Consider the following 18,272-nt stretch of genomic DNA (forward strand, 5'->3'; position numbering starts at 1 on the left):
TAAGGAAGGGGCTGGGGGGAAGAGGGAAGTGGGTGTGGCCCTAAATGGACAACATGAAGGATCCTTGTGATGATGGAAATATTCTAAATTTTTACTGTATCAATGTCAATACCCAGGTTGCAATACTGTATATAGTTTTGCAAGATGTTACCATTGGGGGAAACTGGATAAAGGGTACATGGATGTCTCTAAATTATTTCTTACAACTGCATGAAAATCTAGAATTATCTCAAAATAAAAAGTTAAATTTTTTAAAGAGCTAGGTCAAAAAGAAAACAAATTCTAAGGTGGTAGACCAAAATCCAACTACATTTAATGTAAATTCACTAAACATGTCAAATTAAAGAGTAAGATTGTCATATTTATTTAAAATAATGCTGTTTAATGAGACATACTCATTATATATAAATAGAAAAGTTAAAAGTAAAAGAGCAGAGAAAGATAAACCATCTACTAGCCAAAAGGATGGTGAAGATATAGTAATATCGAAATAGAATAAGACAAAAAGTAATATTATAAATCAAGAGTAAATTCCATTATTGCCTATTAGATCAATCCAACAAGAAGCTATCACAACTCTAAATACGTATCATCCATTAAGAGAGCTTCAAAATATAGAAAGCAAAGCTTAACAGAAATAAAAGGAGAAATAGACATCTACAAGTATAAAAAGTGAAATCAGGAAGGTGGATGGACATAGAACAAACTCTGTTCTTGTCTCATTTCTGAACAGAATGATTAGCAGAAAGAATTCTTACAGTAGACAGAAAAATATGTACTGTTGGTAAAGACACATGACAAATAAGCAAAACTTAGATGGAAGACATGTTCTACGTGGTGTTTGATGGGGAGTTTCTTGTCCCTTCCCGGACAAAGATTCACACTACTCTGAAACAGTGATCATTATCATTTAGTGAAAGGAAGGCTGGGAAGAGAAGACTAAGTTCTACCGCATCCTAGAGATAACTCAGTCCTCGGGGCTCGTGTAGGTTGATGGAAGCTTAGGAGCCAGAAGCCCTTGTGATACCTTCAACGACTACAAGTTCCTGGTATTTCACATGCCGTGGTCTGTAGCTTTTTGTTCTCTTTGCCAACACACCATAGCACAAAAGCGTACACTAGTGTTTTCATAGATGCTTTCTCCATTTTAGTCTCTATTGCAATGAGTCTTCAACTGTGTCAATTGTTTTTTAATTCTTCTGAAGTCGGAGCAGAACCCATATGAAATGCCGAAGAAAGAATCAGGTCTTTTAGGGCAGGAGGGACACATAGTCTAGTTTGCTAGATCCTAAGGTATTTGCTCCTGGTTACTTCTCCACTTTCCCACTTACATTTTTCATTCCTGATGTTGAGGCAACGTTGAATTCTTGACGTGAACTTTCATTTAATGGCTCAATGTCTTCGCCATCTTCAACAATATCTTTCTAAATTCCCTGTATCACCTTTGTCCATATAACATACACCCGATGTGGAGTAAAACAGTGTAAAAAAGCCTGGGTGTGGGTGTTTTCAGTAATACAGACTCACAAATGCCTATAATTTCTCCCAGTTAATATTTTGGAGACTTGTTTTGGTTTACTGACTTAACTTTATAAGTTTCAATATTGTAACAGGGGCGAGTCAGAAAAGCAGAAATACACACAAAGAATTGACACAAGTACGCTGTCTCTGACAAAACTGCAGGGTCAGAATCAAACGGGCACAACATACGACGTGACCATGGTCACACAAATAGCCGCAAATTCGCACGACCCCAAGAGTCACTGGACCACAGAATCTCTCGTCCCCGTAAAACTCCCCAGCCCAAATTCCACAGCCAAAATCTCCCACATAGGGTCACACAATGCCACTCCTCCGCTGAAGTCCAGTCCCCGGGGCAGCCCGGGCCAGACGGAACTAAACCAACTCTGCGTTGCTTCCTTCACTCATCAGGTACCATAACCCTGGAAACCCGAAGATTCCAGCCAACTGCAGGGAGAAAGCGACTTTCGGCAGAAAACAGACGTGGGCCGCGAGGGCCTCTGGGAAATGTAGTCCGGGGTAGGAAAGGCGCGGACCTTGTCGGAGTCTTCTCAGCGCCAGCTTGCACTCCCTGCTCCGAGGGCCGGGCTCTAGGGAGGCCGCTGCGGCAGAACTCTAAGCTGAGCGTCCTGGGCAGATCCGGGCGCCCTTGCCCGCCGCGGTCGCTTACTCCCGCCGCTCGCAAACAGGAAGGCGAGTCCCGCCCGGTGAGCCGCGGGGGCCGCTGGGAAGTGTTGTCCTGCGCCTAACGGACCGAGGCTTGTGCTGCCTCAGCGGCTGCCGGCGCTGACCCCGGGGTGCCCCTTCCTCCGCCCGCGCCGGCTGTGCCACTCGGGGGGCGTTGAAGTGTGGACTTGGGGCCTGTGTCCGCGGCTCGGCGGTGAGTTCTCGGGAAGCCGCGAGCTCCCAGGCCGGGACTCTTTGTGCTGGGTGGGAGCGGGGCCTGCGGAGCCGGCGGCTGTGGTGTTGGAGGAGGATGCCGGGCGGGCTGTGCCCCTCGGGTGGTGCCCGAGGCCGTGGGCGTGTGGCGTGAGGTGCCTGTATTTGCCAGACATTTGTCTGTGGCTCAGTGTGGCCGTGGGATGGTGTGTGTAAGCGGATTTTGTGGATGTGCTTTTCCTTTATGTTTCGGTACGAACGTGGGTGCGAGCTTGCATCACGGCGGGGTCGCGAGTGAATGAGAACCCCCGTGATTGGAAGAGAGGGTACGGCTGTGTGTGTAGATTGTGAGACTGTATCCGTGCTTCCTTCCTTCGGTTATGGTCATTGGAAGTATGTTTTTATGTTTGACATCAATAGCCCCAGCACTTTATTTTAATATTTGGTTATTTTAAATCTTATTTTCGTGTATTAGCCACGTTGTTTTGTGTGCATACAGACTTCTTGCTCCTTGCCCCCAACTCCCTGCCCCAAATCGCAAAATGCAGAAAAGCTCAAGGAAGACCAAAATCATTCGTAATTCTATCAGCTACTATCAAAATTGACTTCCCATGTTTTAACCCCTCCCTCTTTGAATACCTACACATGCATTCTTGTGTTATTATTTATGTGCATAATAGCTTAAAAATTGTAGTCAGACTATACATACCGTTCTGTAACCCAGCTTTGTCATTTAACGATACGCAATTACTATCTTTCCATTTAAACAATTACAGATCTATGTCATCATTTTAAAGCTTTTCATAGAAAACATTTTAATGCATTTACCCACGTTGATGGGTAATTTGATTCTTTCCAACTTCTTGCCACTATAAAAAATGTGTTTATCAGCGACTATTTGGCACATGTTTCCTAGTGCAATTTCCTAATTTATGTTTTTGTTGGGGGCCAGGATCCTGGAAGTGAAACTGATAGGTCAAAATATATGCACTATAAAGGCTCCCTATCTATCCAATTACTCTCCTGTAAATTCCCAATAATCTACAGTATTATTGGCATAGTATGAGACTGCCTGTATTCATACACCCTTGATAACAATGGATATCATTAATACTAGTAATCTTTGTTAACCTCATAGATGTAAAATAATTTCTTTAATTTTCAGTTGCTTGATTACTATTAAAGACAAGCATTTAAAAAATCTTTTTTGTGAATTGTTTTCTGAAGTGTTTTTCTAAAGCAGTGTTCTATTTTCAGATTTCTTTTCCAGAGTTCTTCACATATTAAGGATTCATTCATCCACGCGCCAGTTATTGAATGCTGTCTGCGTGACGGGAACAATTCTAGATGCTTGGGACGTAGCATTGAACAAAAGAGAGAAACTCCTTGCTGTCATGGTACTTTGTCGTGGGCCAGATAATAAATGAGGTAAGTAATTTAAATATAACATATATTAAGTAGTGAAAAATTCTGAGAGAAAACGTAAAGCAGGAAGATATATAGAGTTGGGATGGGAGTTGGAGTTTTAGATGGGGTAGCCAGAGAGGCATCCTGAAAATGTAATAATAAAGATGTGACAGAAGTATAGGAACTAGTTATGCATGTAATTGAGAGAAGGTTATTCCAAGCAGAGAGAACGACAGTTATAAAGGCCCTGAGGTGGGAACATGCCTGGAACAATGAAGAGGCTGGTGGTTGAAGTAGAGCAAACGAGTAGGAGAGCTGTGAGAGAGGAGAGAAGAATGGTGAGTAGACGGAAGGAGGGCAGATCAGGTTGGGCCTTATGGGCCATGTTGATGATCTTAGCTTTTACTCTGAATGAGATGGGAAGCTGTTGGAGAGTTTTGAGCATGGGAGTGATATGTGCTTACAATTTAGGAGGATTGCTTTGGCTGCTCTGATGAGAGGACTGCAGGAAGAAAAATGGAGGAGGAGGGTGGGGGCAAAGGCAGAAGCAGAGAGACCAATCAAGAGACTATTGCAATAATCTAGGGAAAAGATGTTGGCGACCTGGACCAGAGTGGTAAAAATGGTGAGTAGTAGTCATGTACCAGATGTAATTTAAAGGTGGAGCTGACATAATTTGCTGACAGAACTGATGTGGAGTGTAAGTGTGACAGGATGACACGATATTTTTTACCTGAGCAACCTGAAGAATGGAGTTGTCACTAACTGAGAAGGGAAAGAAAGTAGGAAGCACTGACTTGGGGCGTAGGGAGATAGTGAGACTTCAGTTTGGACTATATTATGTGAAGTGTGGGATGCTCACTAGACATTTAGGTGCAGATATTAAGTTGGCAGTGGGATATTCAAGTCTGAAGTTTAAGAGAAAGATCTAAGATCTAGGCTAGAGACATAACATTTGGGAATTATCAGCATATAAATGGATTTTTTTTTAAAGATTTTATTTTTCCTTTTTTTCCCAAAGCCCCCCGGTACATAGTTGTGTATTTTTAGTTGTGGGTCCTTCTAGTTGTGGCATGTGGGATGCCGCCTCAGCATGGCCTGATGAGCGGTGCCATGTCCGTGCCCAGGATCTGAACTGGTGAAACCCTGGGCCGCCAAAGCAGAGTGCGCGAACTTAACCACTCGGCCACAGGGCCAGTCCCCATATAAATGATGTTTAAAGCCCATAGACTGATAAGATCACTTAGAGGGTAGAGTAGATAGAAAAATGTAGAGGTAAAGGACTTATCTCTGGGTCACTCCAACATTACAAAGTCTGGTAAGTGAGAAGGAACCAGCAAAAGAGATTGAAAGGGACTAGCTAGAGTGGTTGGAAGAAAACTAGATGAGTGTGATAACCTGGAAACCATGAGAAGAATGGTTTTAACAAGAACTGTGTCAGATGCTACTGATAGGCCAAGTAAAATGAGGACAGAGAAAGGAACATTGAATTTAACAACGTGAAAGTCATTGGTGACCCTGAAGAGTGGAGTATGGGGCCAAAGAGAGAACTGGAGAAGAAAAATTGGACATACCAAGTATAGACAGCTCTATAAGTTTTTCTGTAAATGGAAGGAGTAAAATGGAATGGTAGATGGAGTTAGGAGGTATATGGTAACTCTGTATACTGATTGAAATGATTCAATAGAGAGCGAAACTTGATGCAGGAGCGAAAGGGGAGGAATACTGTAGACATGTCCTTAAATAACAAGAGCAAATGTTAGGGGTTTGAGGAAAGAGGAAAAGAATAAAATAATCACTTAGGAAAGTGGGACAGAGAATAGAGTAGAGAAATATAATATGATTTCCAGGCAGCACCGAAGACCCACTTGATGTTAGTTTTCGTGAATTTAGAGTGAGCCTATTCCACGTGGTGGTTCGATTTTTCTCCCACAGTGTTCATCTGTGCAGTTGTAGCCACAGACAGGGAGAGTTGGGTTTAACCAAAGTGTTGCTTGCAAGAGATAAGTAGGAATAGTGTGAGAGAGGCAGGGGAGTCTAAATTGACAGGGATTAATTATATTGATTGTGGATTTTAGGCCAGGTAAGTTGGAAAATGAGGATAAGAAGCGGGTGAGGAATGGTAAAAAAAAAAATTGGCAGAATGAAGGAGTGCAAGTTCCTGATGGGGTTGCAAGACTGTTGGGTTGAAGTACTAGCGGAAGTAAGGTAGAGAGAAAGAAGGATATTTTTCCCTTTAGTTGTAAAATGTTTTCAAAATACAACAATCCCTCTTTTTACCACCGTACTGGTTTTAAAAAACATGGATGATTTCAGCTTTATTTCAGTAGGGGTTACAAAATGATGATATTAGAGTTTTATCATTCCTTCTTCAATTACTACCTGGAATATTTTCCTAAAGAGAAAAATTTCCCTCATCAACTCTGGTTATTTTGAAGTACAGTTTGTACAGGGAAGGCAGAATAAATTGATTCTTTCCCTCTTATAGGTTTTCAGGCTATTGAATTGGTTCCCTAGCATTTCCCAATGAGTTCTTGTTATTATTGCTATTACATAGCCATGGATTTTAACATGTTTGATATGTTTCAAGCTATTGTAGTTATTTTCTTTTTGAAGCTCAAATATTCCCATTTTTGGTTATCTCTTCAAGATGGCTTCAGAGTCTTTTTATCACATTCCCAGAAGTCTGTGAGAGTGTACAACATTTCTAGTGTGACAGGTTATTTCAGGATCATTTCGAACATTTCTGACCCTGGGCATGGCATCAGGCATTTCCCTACAGTGGCCTGATTCCTTTTATTGAGAAATGGTATTTTGAGACCACAATTACAGTGCTTATTGCTGCTGGCACAGTCATTGTTTTTAGGCTTTTGTGTGTGTGTGTAGAGAGCTAGGAAATATATTTAAAAAAAATTTTTAACAGCTTGATTGAGATATAATTCACATACCATACATTTTACACATTTAAAGTGTACAATTCAATGTTTTTTTAAAAAAATAGATTCACAGGGTTGTGTCCCCATGACCATAATACAATTTTAGAGCATTTTTGTCCCCCCAAAAGGAATGTCATACCCATTAGCAGTCAATCTCATATTCCCCTCCCTCCCCCCAGTTTAATAATCAACCACTAATCTGCTTTCTGTATCTATAAATTTGCCTATTCCAGACATTTCATATAAATGAAATCATACTATATGTGGTCTTTTGTGACTGACTTCTTTCACTTGGCATGTTTTCAAGATTCATTAAGTTAGCAGGAATTATTTTTAGCAGAATAGGCTTCATCAGTTCAAACTGCTATTTCCAGTCTAAAAAATTTTAAATTACAGGGCCTTTACTTTGGTTTTATTTTTGTATTTTTTTTGTTCATCTATCCATCCATCTATAGATGTGTATATGCATATATAAATAAGATAGTGTCAGAGCAATATTATCAATACTTAGAATATTCCTACTGCAAGTAATTTAACATTTCTTTATGGATCTGTTGTCCTTAGCATATAGCCCTCTAGGGAAGAACAGTCCAATTATTGTGCTTTGTAGTAACTAGAACTAATTTCTCTGTGTGGTTAAGCCACAAGTGTGATATATAATTAGGTTCATTTGTTTCATTTTGATTTTGATTTTTAGGTATAGCTTTTGTTTTAACATTTGTTTTAATTTTGTCTTATAATTGTGTAAAATATTTAGGTAGCTAGAAAATCAAATATACAAAACAAAGTATATTAAAGTATATGCAAAACAAATATACAAAACATTTTTATTCTATTTGTATCTCTACCACCTTATTCCTTCTCTACTCCTATTACTAACTGTTTTTTAGCATTTTTTAGTTTTAGGGGAGTTATATTCCATTTTTTAATAGAAGTAAATGTGTTTTTGTGTATAAATTCATGTCACTTTTCTTAGATAAATTGTAGCTTACTATCCATGTCTTTCCTCCTCTCACTTTTTTCAGCTCTTTCATCTTAAATTTGAAGGTTGGTTTGACAAGTTGAATGAAAAAAACCTCTTGGGATTTGTGATTGCAATTATATTAATTTTATAGATACTGTTGGGAAAACTGGCATCCTTACCATGTTGACTTTTCCTGTTTTTAAGCATGGTATTTATTTAGAACCACTTTTTTAAACTTCAATAAACTGAATACGTTTTCTTGATTAGGCTCTCACACAGCTGTTGGTCGAATTATTCCTAGTGGCTTAGAGTTTTTGTTTCTTTTGTGAATTGTATTCACCTATTCAGGTTAGTTAGAATGCCACACGGGTCTCCTACCATGTTCAAGTTGCCTCTCTCCTGGTTAAGTGTTCACTTCATTGTTGTAACATTTCACTATCTCCCAGGGTTCCTGTAAGGTTGATTCTGACAGGTTTTGCCAGATTTTTCAGTTTCTGGGGAGAGATAGACCCCTAGAGTTCCCTACTTTTCCATTTTTACTGATGTCACTCCCATCTCTTTGCTTTTAACCTATCTGAGTGCTTATATTTAAAGTGAGTTTCTTGTAGACACATATTGTTGGGTGTTGATGTTTTTATCCATTCTGCAATCTATTTTTCAACTGGTATGTATAGACCATTTATACTTCATGTGATTATTTATGTAATTGGATTAACATCAACCATCTTCATAACTGTTTTCTATTTGTTCCGTTTGCTCTTTCTTTTTTCCCCTTCCTTTTTCTAACTTCTCTGGTTTTCATTGAGTATTTTATATGCTTTCATTTTATCTCAGTTTTACTGTATCATTTATGCTTTTCAAAAATTTTAGTGTTGCTTTAGAGTTTATAATACATATTTTTAACTAATCTGAGTTCACTTTCCAAAAATGCTATGTTGCCAGGACTTTATAACAGATTTTCCAATTCTTCCCTCCCATTCCTTGTGACATTGTGTCATTCATTTCACTTATCCATGTGCTGTAATTACCCAATGCATTGTTATAATTATTGCTTTAAATAGACATTTATCTTTTAGATCAATTAAGAATAAAAGAACCAGATGATGTTATTTTACCTTTATTATTCCTTCTCTGATGCTCTTCCTTCCTTTATATAGATCTAAGTTTCTGACCTATATCATTTTTCCTCACTTTTAACATTTCTTGCAAGATAGGTCTATTGGTGATGAATTCTTTCAGTTTTTGCTTATTTGAGAAAGTCTTTATTTCTCCTTCACTTTTGAAGGATAATTTCCCTGGATAGAGAATTCTAGGTTGGTAGATTTTTTCTTTTAACATTTTAAATATTTCACTCTACGCTCTTCTTGCTTGTATGGTTTCTGACGAGAATTCTGCTGTAATTCTTATCCTTGTTGCTTTAGAGGTAAGGTGTTATTTCTCTCTGGTTTCTTTGCATATTTTTCTCTTTTTTGATTTTCTTCAGTTCGAGTATGATATGCCTACATGTGGCTTTTTGGTATTTATCCTGCTTGGTGTTCTCTGAGCATCCTGGGTCTGTGGTCTGATGTCTGTCGTTAATTTGGAAGATTCATGGCCATTATTACTTAAAACATTTCTTCTGTTTCGCTTAGTTGTTCTTTTGGTATTCCGGTTATGGATATGTTATACCTTTTGATGTCGTCCCATAGTTTGGATGTTCTCTTCTATTTTGTTTTTTATTCTTTTTTTTTTTGCATTTCAGTTTGGGGGGTTTCTGTTGACCTATCTTCAAATTCACTGATTGTTTCCTCAGCTATTTTGAATCTAGTGATGAACCCATTGAAGGCATTCTTCATTTCTGTTAATGTATTTTTTTTTAATTTTATTTTTGTTTGGTACTTTTTTTATTACAGTAACAGTGGTTTATAACATTATGTAAATTTCAAGTGTACATCATTATATTTTGATTTCTGTGTAGATTACTTCATGTTCACCACCCAAAGACTAATTACCATCCATCACCATACACATATGCCTAATCACCCCTTTTCTGTCCTCCCTCCTCCCTTTCCTCTGGTAACCACCAGTACGATCTCTTTCTCTGTGTGTTTGTTTGTTGTTGTTTTTATCTTCTATTTATGAGTGAGATCATACAGTATTTGACTTTCTCCCTGACTTATTTCACTTAGCATGATACCCTCAAGATCCATCCATGTTGTCACAAATGGCCAGATTTCATAGATTTTTATGGCTGAATAGTATTCCATTGTGTATATTTACCACATCTTCTTTATCCACTCATCCCTTAATGGGCACCTAGGTTGCTTCTAAGTCTTGGCTATTGTGAATAATTCTGCAGTGAACATAGGGGTGCATGTATCTTTACACATTCATGTTTTCATGTTCTTTGAATAAATACCCAGCAGTGGAATAGCTGGATCCTATGGTAGTGCTGTTCTTGTTTTCTTGAGGAATCTCCGTACTGTTTTCCATAGTGGCTGCTCCAGTTAGCACTCCATCCAGCAGTGTATGAGAGTTCCCTTTTCTCCACACCCTTTCCAACACCTATTTCCTGTCCTGTTAATTATAGCCATGCTGATGGGCATGAGGCGATAACTCATTGTAGTTTCAATTTGCATTTCCCTAATAGTTAATGATATTGAACATCTTTTAGTGTGCCTATTGGCCATTGGTATATCATCTTTGGAGAAATGTCTGTTCAGATCTTTTGCCCATTTTTAAATTGGGTTGTTAGTTTTATTATTGTTGAGATGTATGAGTTCTTTATATATTTTGGATATTAACCCCTTATTAGATATATGGTTTGCAAGTATCTTCTCCCAATTGTTAGATTGTCTTTTGGTTTTCTTGATGGTTTCCTTTGCTGTGCTTTTGGTTTGATGTAGTCCCATTTGTTTATTTTTTCTGTTGTTTCCCTTGCCTGGTCAGACATGGTACTTGAAAATATGCTGCTAAGACCAATGTGGAAGAGCGTACTGCCTTTTTTTTTTCCCTAGGAGTTTCATGGTTTCAGTTCTTGCATTTAAGTCTTTAATCCACTTTGAGTTAATTTTTGTGTATGGTGTAATATAATGGTCTACTTTCATTCTTTTGCATGTGGCTGTCCAGTTTTCCCACATTATTAATTGAAGAGACTTTGCTTTCTCCGTTATACCTTCTTGGCTCCCTTGTCGAAAATTAGCTGTCCATAGATGTATGGGTTTATTTCTGGGTTCTCAATTCTGTTCTATTTATCTGTGTGTCTGTTTTTGTTACTATAGCTTTGTAGTATATTTTGAAATCAGGGAGTGTTAGACCTCCAGCATTGTTCTTTTTTCTCAGGATTTCTTTCGCTGTTCAGGGTCTTTTGTTGTTCTGTATAAATTTTAGGATTCTCTGTTCTATATCTGTGAAAAATGTCATCGGATCTTTCGTAGTGATTGCATTGAATGTGTAGATTGCTTTAGGAAGTATGGACATTTTAACTATGTTAATACTTCCAATCCAAGAGCATAGAATATCTTTCCATTTCTTTTTGTCTTCTTCAGTTTGTTCCAACGTTTTATAGTTTTCAGTGTACAGATTTTCACCTCTTTGATAAAGTTTATTCCTAGGTATTTTATTCTTTTTGTTGCAATTGTAAATGGGATTGTATTCTTAATTTCTCTTTCTGCTACTTCCTTGTTAGTATATACAAACACGACTGATTTTTGTATGGTGAGATCATATCCTGCAACTTTACTGTATTCATTATTTCTAAAAGAGTTTTGGTGGATTCTTTAGGGTTTTCTGTATATAAAATCGTGTCACCTGCAAATAGTGACAGTTTCTCTTCTTCCTTTCCAATTTGGATCCCGTTTACTTCTTTTTCTTGCCTAATTACTCTGGCTAAGACTTCCAATACTATGTTAAGTAAGAGTGGTGAAAGTGGGCATCCTTGTCTGGCTCCTATTCTTAGGGGGATAGTTTTCAGTTTTTCTCCATTGAGAATGATATTAGCTATGGGTTTGTTATATATGGCCTCTATTTTGTTGAGGTCCTTTCCTTCTATACCCATTTTTATCATAAATGGATGCTCTATCTTATCAAATGCTTTCTCCTCATCTATTGAGAGGATTGTGTGATTTTTATTCTTTATTTTGTGGTATATCACATTGATTGATTTGTGGATGTTGAACCATCCTGCATCCCTGGAGTAAATCTCACGTGATCATGGTGTATGATCTTTTTAATGTATTGTTGTATTCGATTTGCTAGTATTTTGTTGAGGAGTTTTGCATCTATGTTCATCAGTGATGTTGGCCTGTAACTTTCTTTTTTTGTGTTGTCCTTGTCTGGTTTTGATATCAGGGTAATGTTGGCTTCATAGAATGAGTCAGGAAGCTTCCCCTCCCCTTGAATTATTTGGAAGAGTTTCAGAAGGATAGGTATTAAGTCTTCTTTGATACTTCTTTTTTTTTGAGGAAGATTAGCCCTGAGCTGACTACTGCCAGTCCTCCTCTTTTTGCTGAGGAAGCCTGGCCCTGAGCTAACGTCCATGCCCATCTTCCTCTACTTTATGTGTAGGACGCCTAGTACAGCATGGCGTGCCAAGTGGTGCCATGTCCGCACCCAGGATCCGAACCGGCAAACCCCAGGCTGCTGAGAAGCGGAATGTGTGTGCTTAACCACTGCACCACCGGGCCAGCCCCTAAGTCTTCTTTGAATGTTTGGTAGAATTCATGAGGGAAGCTGTCTGGTCCTGGACTTTTGTTTTTTGGGAGGTTTTTGATTACTGTTTCACTTTCCTTACTGATGATTGGTCTACTCAAATTCTCTGTTTCTTTTTGATTCAGTTTTGAAAGGTTGTATGATTCTAAGAATTTATCCATTTCTTCTTGATTATCTAATTTGTTGGTATATACCTTTTTGTAGTATTCTCTTAAAAACTTTGTATTTCTGAGGCGTCTGTTGCAATTTCTTCTCTTTCATTTCTGATTTTGTTTATTTGAGCCTTCTCTCATTTTTCTTGGTGAGTCTAGCTAAAAGTTTGTCAATTTCCTTTATATTTTCAAAGAACCAGCTCTCAGTTTCATTGATTTTTTTTCCTTTTTTTTTAGTCTCTATTTCATTTATTTCTGCTCTGATTTTTATTGTTTCCTTCCTTCTACTGATTTGGGGCTGGTTTGTTCTTCTTTTTCCAGTTCCTTTAGGTACACTGTTAGATTGTTTATTTGAAATACCATGTGCATTTGAAAAGTATGTGTATTCTGTGGTTTTTGGATGGAATGTTCTGTATATATCTACTAAGTCCATCTGGTCTAATGTGTCATTTAAGGCCAGTGTTTCCTTATTGATCATCTGTTTGGATGATCTATCCATTAGTCTAAGTGCAGTGTTAAAGTGGAGTGTTTACTGCCTATTTCTCCTTTTATGTCTGTTAATAATTGCTTTATATATTTAGGTACTCCTCTGTTAATGTAGTTTTGATTGCTAGCATTCCTTTTGATTCTTTCTTATAGTTTCTATTTCTCAGCTCATCTTACCCATCTGTTCTCCTAATTTTTCCATTAGAGCCCTCAACATATTAATCATAGTTATTTTAAATTCACTGCACAAACTTTTACTGCACCCTTTCATATGCAAGTGATTGTACTAGGCCATGAAGAAGCCATGTAAGTGGTCCCTGCCATAAGTGGTTCATAGTCCTAGGGAGACAAATGAACAGATTCTATTGCAGAATGATAAATGCCACAAATCAGGTAAGCCCATGGGATATAGGAGTAAGATAGATCAAAATAGAAGGGTATCCCAATCAAGGGATAAAGTAGTTCTTAATTAGACTTCTTTAAGGACAAGAAGGCATTGGTCAAATGAAAGATGGAGCTGATCAGTAATCAGGAGATGGTTTTCAGGTAGGGGACAGTCATATGCAGTGGCTTTTAAGGGAGCAAGTGTTCTGTATTTTTTAAGAAATACATAGTTATAAATAGCATACCTGCCCCCCCCCCCCCCCCCCCCCCCCCCCGAATTTAAACGTATTGCCAAATGGAGTGGTAGGACCTGGAATCCAGGGACACATGGGAATAGTGGAGAGAAGTTTGGGTGGTAGTGAAAAGAAAATATTCAGTTATTCACCAGGGAGCCATATCCCCAAGTGTGTAAGTTAGCTCAGGCTGTATAGAGAATTGCTTTGGGAAATGCAGCCAGGGGTAGGGCTCTAAATGATTTTTGGGTTTTTGGCAAAATTTGGATTCAGTCAGGCATAGATGATGATGATGATGATGATGATAATGATAATGATAATGGTGGTGATGGTGTTGTAGATGCCCAAGTTATGTGTATTTTCACTGTATTAGAGCTCATTTCAGGAGAGAATTATGCATAGTACTTTAGAAACTGAGCAAATTGATATACCTCACAGTAAGTTCTTTGCAAAGGAGAAAGAAAAATAACATTTGCTATGAATAGAACATCTAGTCTGAGAATTTGTTTCTAAGGTATTTCCCTGATTAGTCTGCTTAACTTTGAATTCCTCCAATATACTATATTCTCTTTTCCCTGAGGCCTTGCCAACTGCTATTGCTTTGCCTATAACAGTTCTCCACCTACTACTCCAACATAGCTAATTTACTTAACTTTAAGATACCGTCTTAATCCTAACTTCATGTGGGAGACATTTTTGAGCCCCGTGCCAAAATAAGCTGGCGGACTTTTGCTGTGTGCCTTCCAAACATAGCATTTCTCAAAAGTTTATTGTAATGGAGGGACTTTGGGTTTCTACTCAGGGACATAGAGAGCTGGAAAGAGGTTGGCTTATGCCCTTACAAGGAAAAAACTGGAAAAATGACAAATTAAGAACTTTTTTTGAGCCCATCAGGGAACTGAATTTACAGGGCAACCAAGTAACCTAAAATCTGAGGAAAAACAGATGCCTTCTGGGAGAAAGAGGACTTGAGGCTTCATTCACCTGGGGTAGACACTGCCAGACACCATGTAAGCCAGTAAGAAGACACAACTAGCAAGAGTGTAAAACCACTGAGGGAGTTGCAAATTTGAGGAGTTTTCAGACTCTTGTAGGCTTTTTTTCCAGGAATCCCATTGGATGCTCATAGGGACGATGGAGGAGAGTCCTGAGAAATTTTTCCTTGTAGTGCTGGCTTGGGGAGCAGAATAGCAGCCCAGACCCATTTCCCTATTTTTCCTACAGTACAAAAACTTTAATCTGCATAGTGAAGAGCGACAAAAACTGTCACCTTAGGGCACAAGTTGAAACCTATTGCAGTTTAGGAAAGGGAATTGACAAAAGCTCTACCTTTGGGAATGGGGAAGGAGTATGTGCTAGGCCTAGTACTACAGCTGGAGGAGAAGCAAGAGCACTTGTGAATGCCACATCCCTGTGACCCATGGACATAGTACCTGCCTAAGGCTAAGGCTTAGTGAGAACATAAGAAACCTCTTTTCTCCACCACTCACCTATCTCCCAACTAGGATAACAAGCATCAAATAGAAATAATAATGGAATACACTTGAGAGACCTGCAAGAGAGATTCTCTCTGGGGAGCAGCACAAATGGAATACCCAAAGCCAAGGGAGAAACATAACATTGAGAAAACAAGCCTAGCAAACCAACCCATACCTTAAACATAGAGGAATTTGAAGCCTGAGGTGTACCAAATGTAGCCATAACAGTGACAAACCTCAGACTCCACCCAACTGCTGACTAGATTAGCACAAACCCCACACTGAAAACCTAGGACAGAGAAAGGCATGCTCATTTCTAAGCATAAGAAGTGCTTAATTTTGTATCTGCTGTAGTACCTAAGATGTCCAACTTTCAACAAAAATTCTGAGATATGTGAAAAGGCAAGGAAAAAAACACTTCAAAGAAACAAAGCAATCATCAGAACCAGACTTAGATATGATATAGATGTTGGAAGAACCTAATGGGAGTTTAAAATAATCATGACTAAAAGGTAATGGATCAGATGGGTAATTTCAGCACAGAGGTGGAAACAATAAGAAAGAATCAAATAGAAATGCTGGAAATCAAAATTATGCATGTATATAGTCTCATATATACATAACTGGAATCCCAAAGAAGAGAAAAGATGAGGAAGAAAAAATATTTGAAGAAATAACGGCTGAGACTTTTCCAAAATTAGTGACATCAAACCATAGATCCAACAAACTCAGAGACCACCAAGCAGGATAAAAACAAACAAAAAACACATTTAGGCATATCATATTTAAACTGCTGAAAAACAGAGATGAAGAAAATCTTGAAGGCAACAAGAGAAAATGAAACAGTAGCTACTGAAGAACAAGGAAAGATTCACATGCAGCAGACATCTCATCAGATACCACACAAGCAAGAAGATGATGGAGACACATTTTTAAAGTGCTGAAAGAAAACTGTCAATCCAGGATTCTCTACCTAGAAAAAATATCCATCAGGGGCTGGCCCTGTGGCCAAGTGGTTAAGTTCACTCTCGTGCTCTGCTTCAGCGGCCCAGGGTTTTGCCAGTTCGAATCCTGGGCGGCATCCCACATGCCACAACCAGAAGGACCCACAACTAGAAATACACAACTATGTACTGGGGGGCTTTGGGAGGAAAAGTAAAAGTAAAAATCTTTTTAAAAAATTCATCAAAAATGAAGAATAAAGACTTTCTCAGACAATAAAAAACTAAGAGAATTCATTGCCAACAGACCTTCGCTATAGGAAATTCTTAAAGGAAGTTCTTTAGGTAGAAGTAATATGATATCAGTTAAACTTGGATCTGCACAAAGAAATGAAGAGCATCGGAATTGGAATCAATGCAGGTAAAATAAGATTCATTTTCTTATTTTTAATTGCTCTAAAAGATAAATTATCTAAAGTAAATATTGTAGCTACCTATTGTGTGTTTATTGCATAGGTAAAAGTGAAAAATATGATGGTAGCACAAAGAATGGGAGGGAGGAATTTAGAATGTATTGTTGTAAGATGCTTATACCATAAGTGAAGCCATGAAGCCTTATTTGGAGGTAGGCTCAGATTAATAAGAAATGTATACTGTAAAACCTAGGCAAACCACTGAAGTATCTTTTCAAAAGAGGTATAAATAATAATTCAATAGAGGAAACAAAACAGAATCATAAAATAATTGAAGTGCTCAGTTAAACCAAGCAGAGGCAGGAAACGGAGCAAAGCAGAACAAATGGAGCAAATAGGAAACAGCTAAGAAGATGGTAGATATTAATCCAAGTATATCAATAATTATTTTAAATGTCATTGATGTAAATATAGCAGTTAAAAGTGAAGATGGAGTTTATCACATTGGATAAAAGATACTCTAAATACTATTTACAAGAAACCCTTTTTAAATATAAAGATAGATATATTAAACATAAATTATAGAGGAAAATATACCACAGAAATACAAATCAAAAGAAAGATGGAGTAGCAATTTTAATATTAGACAAAGTAGACAAGAATAAGGAATATTATCAGGGATGAAGAGAGACATTACATAGTGATAAATGATAAAGAGGTCAGTTCTCTAAAAAGACATAATTGCTAACTGCATATGCAGCTAGCAACAGAGCTTCAAAATATATGAGGCAAAAGCTGATAGAACTAAAAGGAGAAATAGACAAGTGCACAGTTATAGTTGGGGACTTCAAAGCTCCTCTCAATAATTGATGAAACATGGAGGCAGAAAATCAGTAAGGTTATAAAAGACCTAGAAAACATTTATCAACTAACATTGAGGTATTCAGTGTCAATTTTTCGGTGTTCAAATGTTAGTGACAGGTATAGAACACCCCACCCAACAACAGCAGAATACATATCTTCCTCAAGTGCTCATGGACATTCACCAAGATAGATCGTATTCTGGGCCATAAAAAACTTCAGCAACTTCAAAACAATAGAAGTCATTCAAAGTATGTTGTCAGACCATAGCAGAATAAAACAAGAAATCAAGAACAGAAAGAGATGTGGGAAGGTCTTCAAATACTTGAAATTAAACAACACGTTTCTTAATGGCCTATGGGTCAAATAGGAACTCTCACAAGAAATTTAAAAACACTTTGAATGAAAATACAACATATTACAATGTGTGGTGTGCAGCTAAATCAGTACTTGGAGGGAAATACATAGCATTAAATACTATAAATGATTAGAAAAGAAAGAGCTTGAATCAGTACTACGCTTCCACCTTAAGACATGAGAGAAAAAAAGAGCATATTAAACCCAAAGCAAATAGAAAGAAGGGGAATGAATGGACAGATTTTTTTTAAAAACACAAACTACCAAAATTTATTCAATAATAAATAACCTGAATAATTGTATATCTATTAATGAAATTTAATTTCTGGTTAAAAACCTTCTGAAAAGTAAACTCCACAGCCAGATAACTTCACAGGTGAAATAGCAAACATCTATGGAAGAAATTATAACGATTCCATACAACACTTCCAGAAAATAGAAGAGGAAGAATACTTGCCTACTCATTGTATGAGGCCAGCCTTATACTGATACCAAAACCAGGCAAAGACATTTCAAGAAGACGACAGACCAATATTTCTTATGGACTTAGAAACAAAAATCCTCAATATTG

At 37.8% G+C, this 18,272-nt stretch overlaps 1 protein-coding gene across 4 annotated transcripts in view; it reads left to right on the forward strand.

Moving 5' to 3' along the window:
• The first annotated feature begins 1,932 nt into the window (after positions 1-1,932).
• The window catches only part of LOC106780877 (zinc finger protein 569), a 58,253-nt gene continuing 41,913 nt past the window's right edge, over positions 1,933-18,272 (forward strand). For 2 of the 4 annotated variants that reach the window (XM_014733056.3, XM_070224173.1), the window contains exons 1-2: positions 1,933-2,401; positions 3,658-3,828. In XM_014733056.3, the coding sequence (XP_014588542.3) occupies positions 3,824-3,828 (5 nt within the window). In that variant the 5' untranslated portion in view covers positions 1,933-2,401; positions 3,658-3,823. The remainder of the gene's footprint in view (positions 2,402-3,657; positions 3,829-18,272) is intronic. The other 2 variants (XM_070224171.1, XM_070224174.1) reach the window with 1 other exon arrangement.

This window comes from Equus caballus, chromosome 10, assembly GCF_041296265.1.
Source record: "Equus caballus isolate H_3958 breed thoroughbred chromosome 10, TB-T2T, whole genome shotgun sequence".
Taxonomy (NCBI): domain Eukaryota; kingdom Metazoa; phylum Chordata; class Mammalia; order Perissodactyla; family Equidae; genus Equus; species Equus caballus.